This window comes from Pseudorasbora parva, chromosome 4 (genome assembly GCF_024679245.1).
Source record: "Pseudorasbora parva isolate DD20220531a chromosome 4, ASM2467924v1, whole genome shotgun sequence".
In the NCBI taxonomy this organism is placed as follows: Eukaryota; Metazoa; Chordata; class Actinopteri; order Cypriniformes; family Gobionidae; genus Pseudorasbora; species Pseudorasbora parva.
The window spans coordinates 18,960,404-18,977,375 of record NC_090175.1 but is presented as its reverse complement, the minus strand read 5'-3'; the positions used below and the strand labels follow the sequence as shown (position 1 = coordinate 18,977,375).

At 37.3% G+C, this 16,972-nt stretch overlaps 1 protein-coding gene across 3 annotated transcripts in view; it reads right to left on the bottom strand.

The window, feature by feature from the left end:
• The window catches only part of ctnna2 (catenin (cadherin-associated protein), alpha 2), a 678,725-nt gene that overhangs the window by 19,988 nt on the left and 641,765 nt on the right, over positions 1–16,972 (bottom strand). For all 3 annotated transcript variants that reach the window (XM_067441162.1, XM_067441164.1, XM_067441163.1), the window contains 4 exons: positions 16,196–16,288; positions 13,588–13,744; positions 9,014–9,214; positions 2,250–2,401 (listed from right to left, as the gene is read on the bottom strand). In XM_067441162.1, coding sequence (XP_067297263.1) covers positions 2,250–2,401; positions 9,014–9,214; positions 13,588–13,744; positions 16,196–16,288 — 603 coding nt within the window. The remainder of the gene's footprint in view (positions 1–2,249; positions 2,402–9,013; positions 9,215–13,587; positions 13,745–16,195; positions 16,289–16,972) is intronic.

Below are 16,972 nucleotides of genomic sequence, written 5' to 3'. Positions count from 1 at the left end.
TAGCACGACAGAGTGAAAAGAGATATGTTGGCAAACGATAGCGAAGGCACGCCAGCAACCCATTGAGTACTGGAATTAGCATTACTTTCGCTTTTTTTGGCTTTTAGTATGAATATGTGAGTTTTACTGTCATCTATAAGCTGTGTGCTCCAAAATAATGACATAATTTGCATTTAGAAAATATAAGCGTTAAAACTTACTCTCACTTCCGCCTATATGAATCAATGTTTTTGATGACATCCCTGCACTTCAGCTTCTCATCAGATTCCCTGTCCAATCGAATGCTCTCTAGAATCTGAAAGTGTCCCACCCCCTAAATTATAAATAGACGATGCAGCTGAAACCAACCACGTTCACACAATTACTATTTTCTAAATGGTAAATGGCACATAATGCACTATATATAGGGGATAGAGAACAATTCATACAAATTAAGTGTGTTTTCGCGTTAATGTCACGTGAACCGCAGCAGCACGCACACAGTCTACAGTGTTGGTCCAGAGACCCAATAGCAGATATTATGTGTAAGTTGGTACAGACCACAAAACATATCAGACCCATTTATATTCTGCATAGAATGCTGTATTTTAAGGAGGAGATTAGGAGGAGAAACTGTTAGACAGACTCGACATTATAAGCATTAGAACACTTTTCAAATTTCACGTTCTCAGGATGATTATGTTCAGTGTTTTGGTTTAGTAACCGTTTTATATTAAATCTTAAAGTGACATCTATTAGATTGTGTCTGTCATAAGCTGTCAAATGCAGCTTTGCTGAGCTCAATGGCTCTGGCCGAGCTGTGATATAAACAAAACACTATTGGCTATTTTTAAAAAGGGGAGGAGCTGCTTAATATATTCTGTTCCATCTTCCTTTTTCAGTGGAAATCACATTATTATGTTTCAAGGAACTTTAGTAGGCCTTTATGCTAACACGGCATTTCAGTTTGTTTACACTCTTGTTTCCAGGAGTCAAAATCAAATCATCTGACTATCGTAACAGAAAAAAAAGTCTGATCCCGGCATTAGAATAGTTTTTGTGTTGAGTCTTTTCATTGTCACTGTACCCTTTGCTTTGCTCAGCTACTTTTTAGCTGAGGTTGTAGGTAATATTCTGTGGAAAATTACTTTTATGTGAAATTGTGTTGTTTTTTTGTGTTCATAATACATTTTCACTCTTTTTATGTTAAGATGCATGAACCTGAAGAAAAAAAAAAAAACATTTTCAATTGCTGTCATTGTTATTTAGATAATATTTTAATTGTGTATTTAGGCTTCATTACAGTGACAATATTAAAGCCAATTATTTCATTTTGGAAACGTGTTTCATTATAATATCTGACACACCATTTGTTCACCCAGTATAAATGGGTCTTTATTCTGGATCATCATAGAGGTTATGTCATTAATGACTCACCCTAATGTTGTTCCACACCTGTAAGACCTCCATTCATTTTCAAAACACAGTTTAAGATATTTTATATTTAGTCCGACAGCGTATGCAAGTGTATGCACACTATACTGTCCATGTCCAGAAAGGGAATAAAAACATCATCAAAGTAGTCCATATGTGACATCAGTTAGTTAATTAGAATCTCTTGAAGCATCAAAAATACATTTTGGTCCAAAAATAACAAAAACTACAACTTTATTCAGCAATGTCTTCTCTTCTGGGTTTGTTTTCAATTCTCAAATAAATATTAAAACGATTAAGAATCAGCATATTGATTCATGATTCAGATTGCCAATGTCACGTGATTTCAGCAGTTTGACATGCGATACGAATCATGCATCTATACGCTGATTCATAACCATTTGAATCTTTAATTGAGGATTGAAAACAAAGAATGTGTGTGGGTACGTATGTCAGTATAGTGTGCATACGCTTGCGTATGGTCTCGGACTAAATATGAAATATATTAAACTGTGTTCCGAAGATGAACAGAGGTCTTACGGGTGTGGAACATGACAATTTTTCTGGGAACTTACCCTTTAACAGACCATTAGTTTAATATTCATTCAAACTATTTTAATCCAAATAGAAATGTCACAAATTAAGAAAATGTTATGTTTTATAATACTTTTCCAACAATCACTTGCATTCACAGAGATCTCATGTTGAGAACCCTAGCCCTGTATAAAATGTGTTGTTTTGTTATTTATTAATACAACCTCTGGGGTTATGAATATAATATGTCCTAATTGTGAAGAGCGAGCATCTCGTGGTTCTCTAATTTGTACGCTACTCACTCTTATCATGAGGACAGCTTTCCTGATGTCACGCACTCCGTCGTAGACTAGGCGAGAGGCGTCGATGAACTCGTTCTCCTCAAATGGCTGCGGGGGGCTGGTGCTGAGGGCCTCGATGGCGACCTCAACCTGCTCTGCAAAGCGTGGCATTACTGATGGGAAAAAAGGACATACAGTAGTGAGGTGAGCAAGAGGCTGAGAGAAAGAAAAAACAGGAAGACAGATACACACACACACACACACACAAAAAAACATTTTCAAAAAAGGGATTACATGCATCCCTCAAAAGCCAGCCTTTCCCTCAGGTGCCAAACATATCAGAGAAAAAAAACTGAGTGAGAGGTGAGAAAAATGGAGAATATGTGATCTTAAGAAGCTAAGTGTCGGAATTCAGACAGGCATGTCTATTTCTGCCGTCGTCTCCCTGTCAGTTAGGCCTGAGGACATGGACTGCAGCGATAGAGGAAGACGGGAAAATGTCACTCTAAAAATATGTGGAAAGGGTGCCCTATGTTTGCCAATTAGCCATTTCACCTTGATGGGAACATATGACCATCAGTGAGCCGAGGCATAGCAACTCTATAAAAGGCCTCAGAGAGACGACCTTTACCTAAAAAAAAAAGCTAACACTACAATAAGATTCCATTAGTTACCATTGGTTAATGCATTAACTATTATTTACTGTTCATTAATGGTCATTTTGACAGAAAATCAATTATATTTGTCTTAGAATCATTCCCATAAACACTATTAACTTTTTTTTTATAGTAATCAGGAGGAAAAGCAACGACTAAAAAGTGCTTTTGCAACAGACATTTTTCTTATGCCACATGACACTTAAATACCAAGCATTACGTTATTCCCATAATGTCTGAAAATAAAACCGCTCATCCAGTCAAATTGATGGATAAGGGTTATTTAGTTCATTCTTATAATTTGAAATGATTAGTTTAAATGTTTGTGAATGAAAGTTCCCCAAACCCGAAGTGTCACCCATTTTTCAAAATGCAGTAGGCTTGTCAGGAAAAAGGTCAATGTAGTTAACTAATGTTAACAAAGGAAACCTTATTGTAAAGTGTTACCAATAAACACATCATCTTGTTCTCCACCTTATCCTCCTTCATTTCACCTCTCCGTCTCGTTCCTCAATAACAGGAAGCAAAATCTTCCCCACTACTAAACGTTGGTTGCAGTAAGGGATTGTTTGATGAACAAGAGTTGAGTACGAACAATGTTGACAGACCTTGATTGAGTGCAGCTGAAAGGTTGGGAAAGTTCTGCTAATGTGACATTAGTTTGACATGTTTTTATGATCAGCCACAATTTCAGCATTTGCACTAAGCAAATGTGTTTGGACCACTTACCCTTAGACTAACTGTTGACAAAAAATAAAAAAAATTATACAAAATTGCTGCGTAGTGACCATGAATGAGGCAATTTTAATTTTGGTGAAATGTCAATATAAAATGTTAATAGAATTTTAGAGGGCTCCAACAATGCTGTTATGAATCCCGAGCTTTAAACCTTGGTGACACTGGAGCAAACAATAGTTGGACTGTATTCAACAGGTAATGTAACATTTGTGCTTTGCAGCCTACCAATTCACACTCAACCTTCAGACACTGAATGGTCTGCCTGCCTTCCTACTCGAAAGAAGTGGCCAAGCACATCAAGGGAGTAATATCCAAAGTGAAGTAAAAGTCTTTCGTTTCTATGGCAATGTCACTGGTGGAGGGAAACCGTATTGTGATCTAAACCTGACATCAAGTCAAGCTAATATCAACGTCCGGGACCACTTGGTGGTTGATGAAAAAAAGATAGGCACTTTAAAAAGCCTCGTATTAAGCCCTTGAGCAAACTCCAAAGTGATGCTCTTAAAATATTCAACACATGTATCAAGGAGGGGACAGTCTCTAGATTTTTAAAAGCCAGCAACTGGGATATTATGACCCAAGATATACTTCTCTGTGGGGAAGGTGGGTCTTGTGGGGACACTTCTGTGACAAGAAAATTCTAGAGTGGTGTCATCAACCATCTTACCAAATCCAAGCCCAGAGAGCCATTCACAATAATAGCAGATGCAGATCGCAAAGAAAAGACCGGTCTTATGATTTCTGATGGTTTTGATTACAGGTATTCGACTTGAGATTGACTTAAAAGGGGACCAGTAAAGGATCCATTTTGACAGCCATTTTGCCTATTTGCCTTCTGAATTGGACAAGTTCAGCTAATGCAGTAAATGTTAGATTTGAATTTCAAATGAACACATAAGAAATACAAAATTATGCAAAACATTAAAAAAAAAGGTGAAGTAAAGGCTCTTTATTTGATTTCCTTTCTTCTTTCCAACCCAGTCTTGCTTTAACACATATTTAATTCATTTTAATCCACTTATTGCAGAGGCGTAAAATGAGCTTTAGGGAATTTTGCTGTGACTTTTAAATAGAAATATTTAAATGTTCTTCAAGCCATTAACGAGTAAAGTTGCTGCTAGTGAGGAGCAAATTTAACTCAGACCAGTGAGAAATGATGAAAGGAGCTAATGAAAAGCATGTTGGAAGGGATTATTTTCTTAAAGTGTTTTACTTCCAGATAAAGCAAGCAGTCTGATATGTTCTGTAAGCCTTAAACATGTTATTTTTTTATTTTTTATAAATCATATAAAGCATGTTCACACTGGGATTCAGTTTGAGAGGCTGAGGTCTGACCAGCCCTAATGGTCTCAAAATGAAATACTTGAAAACGCAATGAGACATTCCTAATGCTAATAGGACCTACAAACCACTGCAAGTAATTCAACATGGAGAACAAATTCATTTGATAACAATGAGGTCACTTGTAGTTTGGTTTCATTTACATTTTGCCCCTTAGGCTGTGGAATAAGTTAGCACTGCCCTTTCATCGGGATCAGGATTTCTTTCTTTCAAGAACAAACTATTGGAGTCATTGTAGCAGGCAGGCATGGACTAATTCTATTATCCTTGTTGTTTTGCATGCCTCCTGTGTCTCCCCATGCAGACTCTTAGGTCGTGACATGCTGACGAATAACATTTTGTGGGGTCATGGCTGTATGAAATCATTGCTGTTTTTAGTACCGGAGCAAACATGCCCTTCAACCTGTCAGTGAAACACTATATTTGCCATAAAATAATGTGTGAGTCTATGTGTGTGTGTGTGTGTGTGTGTGTTAGACGGAGGGCAGTGATTAGGTGGCCATATTTCATCTCTGCATGGTCACCCTTTGGCATGAGCCCTACTCACTCTGCCATACTCCATGACGGTATTGCTACTCCTGCCTTCTACTTGGCACTATTACATCAGCCATATTTCTCATTTTTAATCTACTGGGGGCCTGAGCATAACCTTAATGATGGGGTAATTTTTCCCACATGAAGATTAGTTTGGATCAGGGAAAGGATGGAAAGGATAAAGAGAGGGGGGAAAGTCATCACAGCTTCACTATTAGACTATTGATTTTCAGGCTCAAGGACACAGTTCGAGATCGTGAGTGCTATGTGCTGAAGATTCCTCAATGGTGTATCTTTATAGAGCTTTGGACCGGCTGCATTTTTTTTGCTATATTTACACTGCATAGGGACAGTAAAAAAAAAAAGGCCAGGATAAGGTTTGGTAAGTCCTAATTTGGCTGTCTACCTATGAGGAACAAAACCAAAAAAGTTGAAGAAATCGAAAGTGCCAGACACTTTTGAGGGAGTGAAACCGCTAGTTTTTAGAAGAGAATTGTAAGAATGATAGTCTGACTTTTTGTTGTGAGTGACTGAAATCAAGAAAAAAAGTCTGTCCTGACTATACTGCATTTTTAACATTTCCCCCCTGAGTGGAAAAGCATAAACCTCCAAACTACAAATCAGTACCTGCGGTTTAACTCCACTTGCCCAAGAACACTATGTATGTGAATTCCCTCCATTATTAAATTGATAAAGCCACTTAGTTGAGTAGAAAACATCATGATTAAATGGAAAACACGTTCAAATGCTATACCCTTCTATTATACTAATTTGCTAACCTCCAGCCTACACTATGCCTGGCCCAAACCTTCAAACTTTCAAAAATTCATTGACATTTTGCATGCCAAGTCTTGTGCAATAATGAAAGGTCTAGAAGAATCAATGCTGCAATGCTTTATGGTTCAATTCCATTTATGTGGTGGCACCATGTACGTCATTTGAATTCAGAGGGCCACAGACAAAACTTTTATGGGTGCCCCTCCCTCCCCTGGCCCCAATGAGAAGGCTATATCATGGAATACCTCAGTGGGTCCCCCAATTTCCCAGTTGCCCCTCTCCCTGACGACCGCTCTGGCTGGCACTAGTGATGCACCGATTCGTGTTACGTTCTTCCGGGTGTCAGTTAGATCACAACACTGGACTAATTATTGTATTGTTCTTCACACACAGTAACTGAAATGTTAAACTGTTAAAGTCAACGTCTCAATAAAATATTACATAGATAAACCACACGTCAATATATCTTCCCTTTGTGTTTTGAACTTCTCAATGCGGACGGAGTGCTGCTCGCTGTGACTCCGTGCTGCTTCAATCGGATCGTCCTGCGCAAGGGATGCGCATTCGCGCCTTGAGCTGCTGTATTAATAATACTTTTGCGCTATGAAAGATTATTAATAGCCTTTCTTGTTCTGCCCTATCTACATGTTACTGCCCCATTAAAAAGATGTGCTATACATTTTAAATAAATGTAATTTCTAAGTATATATGCCCTATTTCTATGAACATATTTACTTGGTTTTCATGAATGTATTTTGTGTAACATTTTACCAGATTTACAGCTACACTTATTTAATGTTATAGTTTCTTTATTTTTTTCCCCACTAAATGTTTAGATTTTATACAACTCGTGATTTTGTAAATTTTGCTGCTGAATTATCCACTAATCTAATTTATTCACCATCTTGTGTATAGTAGTATTTTTGTCATATATATTTGTCATACAAAAATACAAAAAAAAAATGTAATGAAGTTGTCTGTATTTAGTCGATTGTGTTTAACTCACAAAAGAGTTATTATCAGTTCAACAGAGGTATAGAAATTCTACATTTGATTTTTAAACAAAACTTCATTGGTATCGGTTTAGTATCGGTATCAAAATGGAAAATGAAAAAATGGTATCGGTACATCCCTAGGTGGGACCAACATCCCAAAACAAGGACAGAAACAGGGAAAATCGAACCTAAACTAAAAGTACCACCTCATCAATTAAACTCAGAGAAGATGAGAGCCAGTCTGGGCGTCCAGCCCTTTCACAATTCAATTATCACTCTCAATCAAGCATGCGGATATTCCTCTTGGTTGTACTGAAGCAACTAGCAGAACAATTTTCCATTCAAGCTGAGAGAGCATTAACTGTTCAACTTGTGATATCCGAAAAAGACTAAAGTAGGCGGTTTATTTTTATTTGACTGAAGGCGACATATACTGTATTGTGTTTGGTTCTCATTAAGTCTCTAATAGTCCCTGATAAAGGAGGGGATGAAACACAGTGCAATTAAACATAATTTTTCATGCGTTGCAGCAGATAAGTGACATGAAGTACATGTGACTCACTGTACAGAAGCCAGATGGTGGTATCAACTCTCCGGCGTAAATGTCATGTCCTCTAATGTGGATTAAAAGAGTGTAATTTTTGAATGATACGATATACAAAAAGGAGAATATTTCTCAAGAATGAATTGCGCCCACTTAAGGGAAATCAAGATATAGTGCAAATGCATCAACAGAATCTGATCTGAAAGTGGCTCAATTCCTCACTTTGCTGATCAGGTTACCGGTTGAGGTCTAACTACCAGACTACTCATTATCACATCACTTTGACTTGATGCTTTGCTTGACAGGGAAGTGTAGATGTTTCACGTGAAGAAACAACAACTTTAAGGGGCACACGAGTAGAAGATGAGGATAAGAACCAAGAAAGATCAATTTGGGCAGATTATGAGTCCATTCGAATCTTTAGTTGGTCAGACGTCACAAATATTCATAGTTTTTTGCCCTTAGCTGTCAAACTAGCAGTAATAATATGATTAAAATGGTAATTTCATAATAATAAAAATATTGCAGTATATAGCATGAAAGAAGGACTGTTATTTTCTTCCTCTCATATTGCACTCGCTCTTCTAAACAAAGCCGGCTGTCAGAATAGTCTAATGTAATGTTTTAGACACAACAAGGAAGGCAGGACAAAGCACCGCCGCCAGAATAATATTTTGAGTGCTCATTTTCCAGCCACCCTCCATTTGTTGATTCCAAACAATCATAGAACTACATTTAGATGGAACAACTACATCAAAAAGTGTCAGGTGAGATGTTTCTCACACATTAACAGCTAAGATAGCAGCCGTTTTTGCTTTCTGTCAGATATTATGTCTTGAAAGCATTGGGAAGGCTATGCACAAATCTCTGCATTACTTGGTATGTTTTGGCCCTCGGCCTTGTCTGTCAGAGTCTAAATTGCCACCTCCTGAAAGCTGGCACTAGACTGAGAAAGGTGGAGGGGTTGGGGGAAAACAGATGAAAAATGAATGAGCAAAGGATGAGTGCCAGAGGAGGGAACAGGTGGTATCTCCGGCCTCACCATCTTTTCTCATCTGTCTACCCCTCTCTCCTCTAACTTCCTTCTTCCAAGAGCTTCCTGGTCTCCCCTGTCCATCTGTCCCCACCTCCACCATAAGTTCATGCCTTTGTGAGCATAAGATGAGTTCAGGACCCAGGTGTGTCTGTGATCTTTCTCACCAGTCTCAGAGAGGAGCTTGATGGACTCGAGGACACGCTCAGTGTAAACGCCAGGTTCATAGTTCTCCATCTCAGCATTAATAATGTGCACCACTCGAGCGGCTCGGCCCCGGATCGCCCCTGCTGTCCTATCCAGTGTGTCCACGTCCCCCTCCTGCAGGGCGATCACACATTTATTCACATCCTCCAGAATGTGGTTCTCTGTTGAGAAAGGAGATAAAACGACAGAACATTTTAAGCATTATTGCTGTCCAAGAACAATAATCACTTTTGACATTTTTAAAGCAATACAGATTTTCAGGTGGGGTGGGTGGGAGGGGTCTTATATAATAGGTTTACACGCTTGGATGTTCCAAAAAATATTATTTTCCAGATATTTTACACAGAAAAAACAAAACAAGATTTAAAATGTTCTTTATTAAGTTTGTGCGCATACATCTTTCAAGTAATTTAAACTTGGCCTGTAAAAAGTTGAGTAATTTCTACTTAGTTTAAATACTTTTTACTCAAACAATATAATTGAATTGGACCACACTTTAATGTATGTTTTACCCAGAAACAGCTAAGTAAAAAACACAACAGATATGGTTTGCGGGCCTTTTTTAAGGCGATCGTTTGGAGAGGAGAAATTGAAGAAAGAGATCATTTCAAAGGGAAGACCTACACCTATGCTGGATGGGTTGACCAAGACCAGAAAAGGATTTGTGCAGTACGTGAAGTAACTATGACTGACTTACAGCTAGCACTGAGCAGATATTGAGCACGAATGGCGGGCTGCGTTCTAATGCGCTTCATGTGCAATATGATGTCAAACCGTTAGCTGACAAGCTGTGTTTTCTGTGTTTCTTTTGATGTTCTTGTTGGTCTTTGTTTTTGTTTGTGTAAGAGTATTTGTGCCAAAGAGTTGATTTTGATTTATTTCGCCAGTTGCCTATGTGAGTGCAGTGGTATCAATAAACAGTTAAATTGCCTATTTGCTTGCCCCCATCCCAACGAGCAGTTTGAAGGCGCGAGCCTCGTAACAGTACCGCATACAGTGCATGATTGTATTGTATGTATCGGTATGTGTGGTGGTGTCATGGCGGTGGAGAAGGGTGTGTTGATTGTTAGTGCCCTGACTGAAACCCTGCGGTATGCTACTGCATTTAACAGATTCAGTATGAATGTCATTTTGAGTAGAAAATTAAGGGAAGTTACTAAACCTAACAACAAAAGCAATGATACAAAAGTGTAAATACAGCTGGAAAACAGCTAGAAATCAACCAAATCAATTATTCAAACCCCAGTACATGATGGGGACACCAGTATCAGAAAAGATGAGTAGTTTTACTTCATTTTATAACATTGATATTTACTCTTTAATTTCTACAAGCTTGAATTAACATCAAATTTTCTTCTGGCTTTTTTTATATAATTATTATTGTTTTATTCCTGCCTGAACTAACTTTTTCATGTTGAAATTTCATTTGTTTTTTTTAGTTTTGCTGTAATATTTACTTCACCACAGAACCCTTTTTATCAGTGACATTGTTGCTGCACCTCTCTTCCCAGTCTGTCAGTAACGCTCTGTTTAGCTCAGGTCTAAATGAACCCCCTCCTTCCGAAAAGCTCCAAGTGAACTTTGATTGGTCAGCTGGACCAATGTGTTGTGATTGGCCGACCACTTTGAGCATGTTTCGGAAATGTCATGAGTAACACAACTCAACCAGACATTGCCCCTTTGTTTGCGTATGCCTTGGGAAATAATTATTTAAATGAGGAAAATGAGTGTGATGTATACTGTACGTTCTCAGAAGAATAAAATTGAGACGTTCAAGGAAGTTAACATGATTGTCAGAAACCGTTCTAATTGATATAGAGAATAACTCCCTTGAAATACATTGCACTCTTGGTTCAGTCGCCCATGAACACCACGGCTCTGTGTGTTGGAGCATGTACTGCTCCGACATTATACTAGAACTACTTGCAAGACAACAGACCAAAAGCTTTCAAAATGCTTCTCTGGGTGGGCCTCATTATAAACTTTCTTAATGAGGGGGTTATTTGTCTCCTATTCTGATAAGGGCCTACTTTAAGTAGCTTATAACAAAATGCTATGTTTATCTTCTCATTTCTTAATGGCAATAGGTCAGAAGAGCACTGCGTTAACTGATGTATAAGCTGATCTATATGGGTTTAAATAAAGCAGTGCAGCTGAGTAACATGGAATGATCTTGCACAGAAGCTAAACCAGGTGAAAATAATTACAGTATATTTTTCACTGATTCAAGAAAATCCTTGGCTATTCAGATGTTTTAGTATAACACAAATGCCCTATTACTAAAGATATTTTCAGCCTTTACACTTTAATTTCCTTTTCCATCTAAAAGTATTGATGATTCCACTGATCTTGAGAAACAGACTGTTTACATCTTTCCTGTGAAAGAAATTACATATAATTGATTTTTTTTTATAAGCAGAAAAGATAAATCATATCTAAATTTTACAATCATATGCAGGCCTCAACAATAAAGATGGCGCTGGGCCAGTGAGTGAGTGTTTCGTGCCAGTTGACAGATCTGTCACATGCCTTATTGAGTCAGTACTTCCTTTTGATCTTTTTCAATGTTGGCTGATCATATATTTGCATTTATGCCTTGTAATTGCAAACTTTTTTGTCACTAAAATGTTTAAAACCGTTTTAAATAGACAACGTTTAGGTTGAAATGCATGTCCTTGTGTCAAATATATTCTTTCTGACGCATACAAAAATATGTTGTAAAAAATGTATATTTCTTGTGTCCAGTAAAAATGTCGGCAGGGTTAGCACTAATCTCAAATACTGGTCTGACCAGAATTTCAGGAATAATCATAATAATGAATCCTTATTATTAAATCCTGACATGTTTTATTCACAGATTTGCAAAGGAATATTTCCAAACTAGAATGCGCTTCTTATATCCTTTCTGGACAACAGGAGGTGGGATGCATACCAATATTTCCTCATGCTTCATTTCAAACAGCCCACATAGACCTGTCAGATATACAATGGATCTGGGCCACAACAACCAGAACTCCATTCATTCATTTGCTGTGTATTTAGTATTGACTATTATAATCCCTGCCTTGAAATCCCTGGCTATATTATAAGAATGTTCTATTAATTCTAATAGTGCTGGATCCAGACAGGTTACACTACACTTTATCCAGCAAAATGTTGCAAAAAATGAGAATTTGATGTAGAGAGAGTTTTAGCTGAGGTGTAAGGTAAGACTGTTGGTGTGCCTCGTTTGCAATGAAAAGAGTGAGAGTGAAATCATTTAATTTTCACATTAATTACAAGATGAAGCTCTTAAGCTTCTTAAGGCGAACTATCAGATAACAACTCTCCATAACAGAGAGCATATTCATGGTTTATACATTGTACACCAGGCAAGGTGTTGAAGACTTTTAGGTTTAAAATTTGAGTTTAACAACATGTGAGTGAACCCTGATACAAAGCAAGGCTACAATTACAAAGGGTCATAATTGTCCATAATAATGTCAAATTATATGTTTATTTACATTCCTATCCGGTGTTCTGTTGTCCATCTGTTAGTAAGATGGACATTCCCATTCAAGATAATGGGATTTTGATGGTGGAGGCAGCTGACATTTTAGAGTGTCCATTATAAAGAGGGAAAAATAGATATTGCTATATTCTACTGCCATACTCAGTGTGGAGAGTTTAGATGTCAAGAGCAGGATGATGGACAATCACATTCAAGAAAATCTCTGCTTAAAATGCTCTTAAAGCCTTAATGGTTGCTTGATTTACTGTTCACCACCAGGCAGTAAGTACCCGATGAGAACTATTATTTTATATATATATACACACACATACACCCACAGTGCATTCTATATGTTAATATATATATATATATATATATATATATATATATATATATATATATATATATATATATACATACACACACACACACACACACACACACACACACACACACACACACACACACACACACACAATACACATATATATCACAATATATATATATATATATATATATATATATATATATATATATATATATATATATATATATATATATATATATATATATATATATATATATCACAAAAACATACAGAAGGCTCAAGACTAGAACACGGCAAAATCCGGGTACTTCTGCCAATAGTTCTAGGAACTATGAAAAGTTTCCTGCATTGCAAACGCCACTTAAAATGCATGTTTCAGATGTTTGCAACTTTTACTGATGTCTTAAAATATGTCAGTGCCATTGTTTTGTCTCAAGATAAACACCAGTATTTTTTTCCCCCTTTTTAAGGAACATTCATAAAAGCTACTTGCAAGTCCTAATTGAACTAAGGCCTAATCCTGGCTTAATCTAAGCCCTGTCTGTGAAATCAGGACATAATAACCCCCACACACTCTGGTTTAAGCACACTGTGTATTTGCTTATTATTATGCAAATAATAAAGGTGCTTATAGAGTAAAGAAGGGAAAAAAAAGATAGGCCATTGACAAGCAGACAATGATTTGTACCTCTGATCTGTGTTCTGTTGCATTTTACCTGAAACAGACAGGAAGTCATCAACGGAAGTGATGTCATCTACAGCCTCAGTCAGGATGCGTACTTGTTTCTCCCACTGGTCCTTGAAAACATCCATGTTGTCCTGAGCCACCTTGCTTTGAGGGCGTGCGGCCAAGGTGAGGGCTGCATTGATTACCTGTGAGAATGATAACGGTATAATTCTGAACCAAAATTCAAGAAAAACTACAATATACTGTAACTGTAGAGTCATACTGTTGACAAACGATGTAGACACATGCGTGAATCAAAGTCTAGTTGAGTATTATCAACCAGTGGGCATATTACAGAAACATCTTAACTTTAGAATCCTGTCTTATCTGTTTGTGAACAATGGCAATTTCAGTAAGGACCACATTCAGGACAAAGGCTATTACAGAATGACATTTCTTAAATGCATAATCTTATCTTAACTATGGATGGGAAACCGGTATTACAGAAACATCCTAACGGGTCAAAAAATCTTAAAAGCTGTCTTAACTTTACAACAACCACTCTGATGACCACACTGATGTCCCTAACTTCAAACCTTTTTGAAATCAACAGTAAAAAATCACAGTATTTATGTATTAATTATATAAGGTGAAGAGCAGCAACGTTCTGATGAGGCAGATAATTTTGGAGGACCCAGAGGATGTACAGACAGACAATTACAGACTCCCATGACACATGGATTTTGCAGTTAGTTGATAAATTGTGACCAACATTACAGAGGCCAACGAGCCGTCATGGAGCATTACCGGCCATTCTTCACTGGCATAAAGTTGGTTAGGTGCTGGACGTTCAAAGTTCGCAAATTTAGGGACCATCTCTAAAGTTACATACAACATTGGTTTACCTACACATTTAACTTCAATAGCATTTGAACGGAATGTACAAGGTGTGCATCATAGCTGACACCTAGATAAACACTTTACAGTTTTGATTAAGTAAGAAATGCGTAAACCAATGTCGTATGTAACTTTAGAGATGGTCCCTAAATTTGCGAACATTAAACATCTAATGTCAAAATAACTTTATGCCAGTACATTCTTCAAGTGATTAACACATTTTTTTGTTTGTTTATTTTGTTTGTTAAAATATTAGTTTTTTTTTGTTGCAAAAGTCAATTGATAAAACAGGATTTAACTTTTCAACGGAGCTTATCAAAATTTCAACCGCGCTGGAATTAAAAGCACACCATTATTTCTCTATTTTAATTTTAGGTTTACCTGCAGTTTGTGTTGTTGGTTGCTTGGTAACAGACCTAATCAGTTGATTACCGAACACGATAGAGTGGTTTAAGATTTCCTAACTACAGATAAGATGGGATTTTGTAAGATATTAGGATAAGAATCCTAAATCAAGTTAAGATTTGCTTCTGTAATACGAAATAGTGAAAAATCCAAAATTAACTTTTCATATCTTAAGGTAAGATCTAAGATGGAACATTTCTGTAATACGCCCCAGAACTCAAACCATGCATGTTTTAAGTCAAAATGTAAATTATTTAGCTCTGCACGTTCTTTGCATTACTTCTAAACCTATAAGCCTCAGAAAATCTGCTGCTTTGACTCTGAGTCGTATGATGATTCATAAAATCTAAAGGTCTCTTGTTCATAGAGGGTGCTACAGTATTTTTCAAATTCTCTTTGTGGCCTGTTACATTTTTAAACAATTGAAGAAACAATCTTAAGCAACTCACAATTACTTCCAGAGATTCCTAGTGTTCGATTCACTTGCAGGGGGTCACTTTATCAGAATCAGAATGTGAGATATGTTAGCGGCGACTGCATTGAAAATGTTTAGTGAATCTTAATACCTCAATTTTACTGGAACCTTTAATTCCATTCCAACCTCACACATAATCAATTCATTTTACATGGTGAGGCCAGATTTCTTTCTGACACTAATTATGAAGGATTGCTTAGGGCAGGTTACTCCAAAGAGACAGAATGTTTGTCTTTGTAATCATTCTGAATGTCTCCGCCACTGAATCAATGTTTTTTTTTGTGTGTGTGGCTGACGTCACCGAGCCTATTTTTTTTCCACACCTCCCTTGAAACCAGCTGTCTTCACAATTCAATCAGTTCTCAATGGATAAAATCACATTCCTCAACATTTCTCGTATGTCACATTACAAATAATAATAAAAAAAAGGTTTGCCAACCCTATTTCATGCTGACTGAATTGACCCTATTTATATACCTGTTCTAATACACACTCCTTGTCTCACTGTGAATGATTACTAGTGTGCATGGTATCTCTTAAAAAAAACGTCTAAAGAAAACCAAGCTCTCTTTTTCTGCTTCTAATTGATTTTTCCTCACATTTTTTTCTCAATGGTTTGCAAACAGAATTTCTTGTTGACTTTGAATAGCTAAAAACATCTAATGTGAGTCATATTTTAATAAATATGACGGGTCTGGATATGTGCCTGGATATTCTCTTCTGCTGCCATCATCAATAAAAAATGCACACAAACATCTCTTCTAAAACAAATGATGTGCTTTCCATAAGTAGATATAGTGCAATGGTAGTTGTGGCAGGGACATAGTACAATATGAAGTCATTTTGCAAATAAGGTTCTGCAACAGTTCAGGCTTTTTACCTGAGGACACAGGCTGTCGATCTGTGTAGCTGCCATGCGCACCAACTTCACACCCTCCTCGTTGTTGGAGATGGAACAGGCGAGGTTGGCCACCTGAAAGAGAGAGTGCGTGTTAGTGAGCCACTGGGTCATTTGTGCGTCGAGGTTAAAGTATAAAGTGACCTTGGGTTTCTGGTCACCAAACCAGATTTCTGTAAATCAGGCAGGTTAGACTAGCATTCGGACAGGGACAAATAAAGCTTCCGAGCAAAGTGCACATGTACACAAACACAAAGTCCTTTTTGCTGTTCATGTTTGAAGTTATCAGCACTGTGTGCAATGGATAAGGATTTAATGCTTGGCTTGAAAGGCAATGTCAGGGCAAAATATGTACAGAGAGTTAGGGCTCATTCAAGTGTTAGATTGGTATTTGTTATTTCCCAGCGTGAAGAACATGATTTGTGGTTCCCTCTTTCCCTCCGTTCCTCTGGCTACATATAATCCCGCCTTGGTCTCTCTTTTACTATTTTAAAAATAGCTTCTATTTGAATAATTGACATCACACACACTGTAATTTGAATTTTTACCGGCCAATCTCCTGAACGTTTAGAAGCTGCCGCTTCATGTTCTCATCTGCAGTGACAGAAGGACAGTGGTTTGTTCACATGTGCCTGTTTCCCATCACGAAAATACAATTACCCTAAAAATGTCAGCGTTCTCGGAGAGGGGTCCTAATTGGAGGTTGCAGTGTTTCTGTTATTCTCTCATAAAGTGATGTCAAATTTTCCATCCGAATTG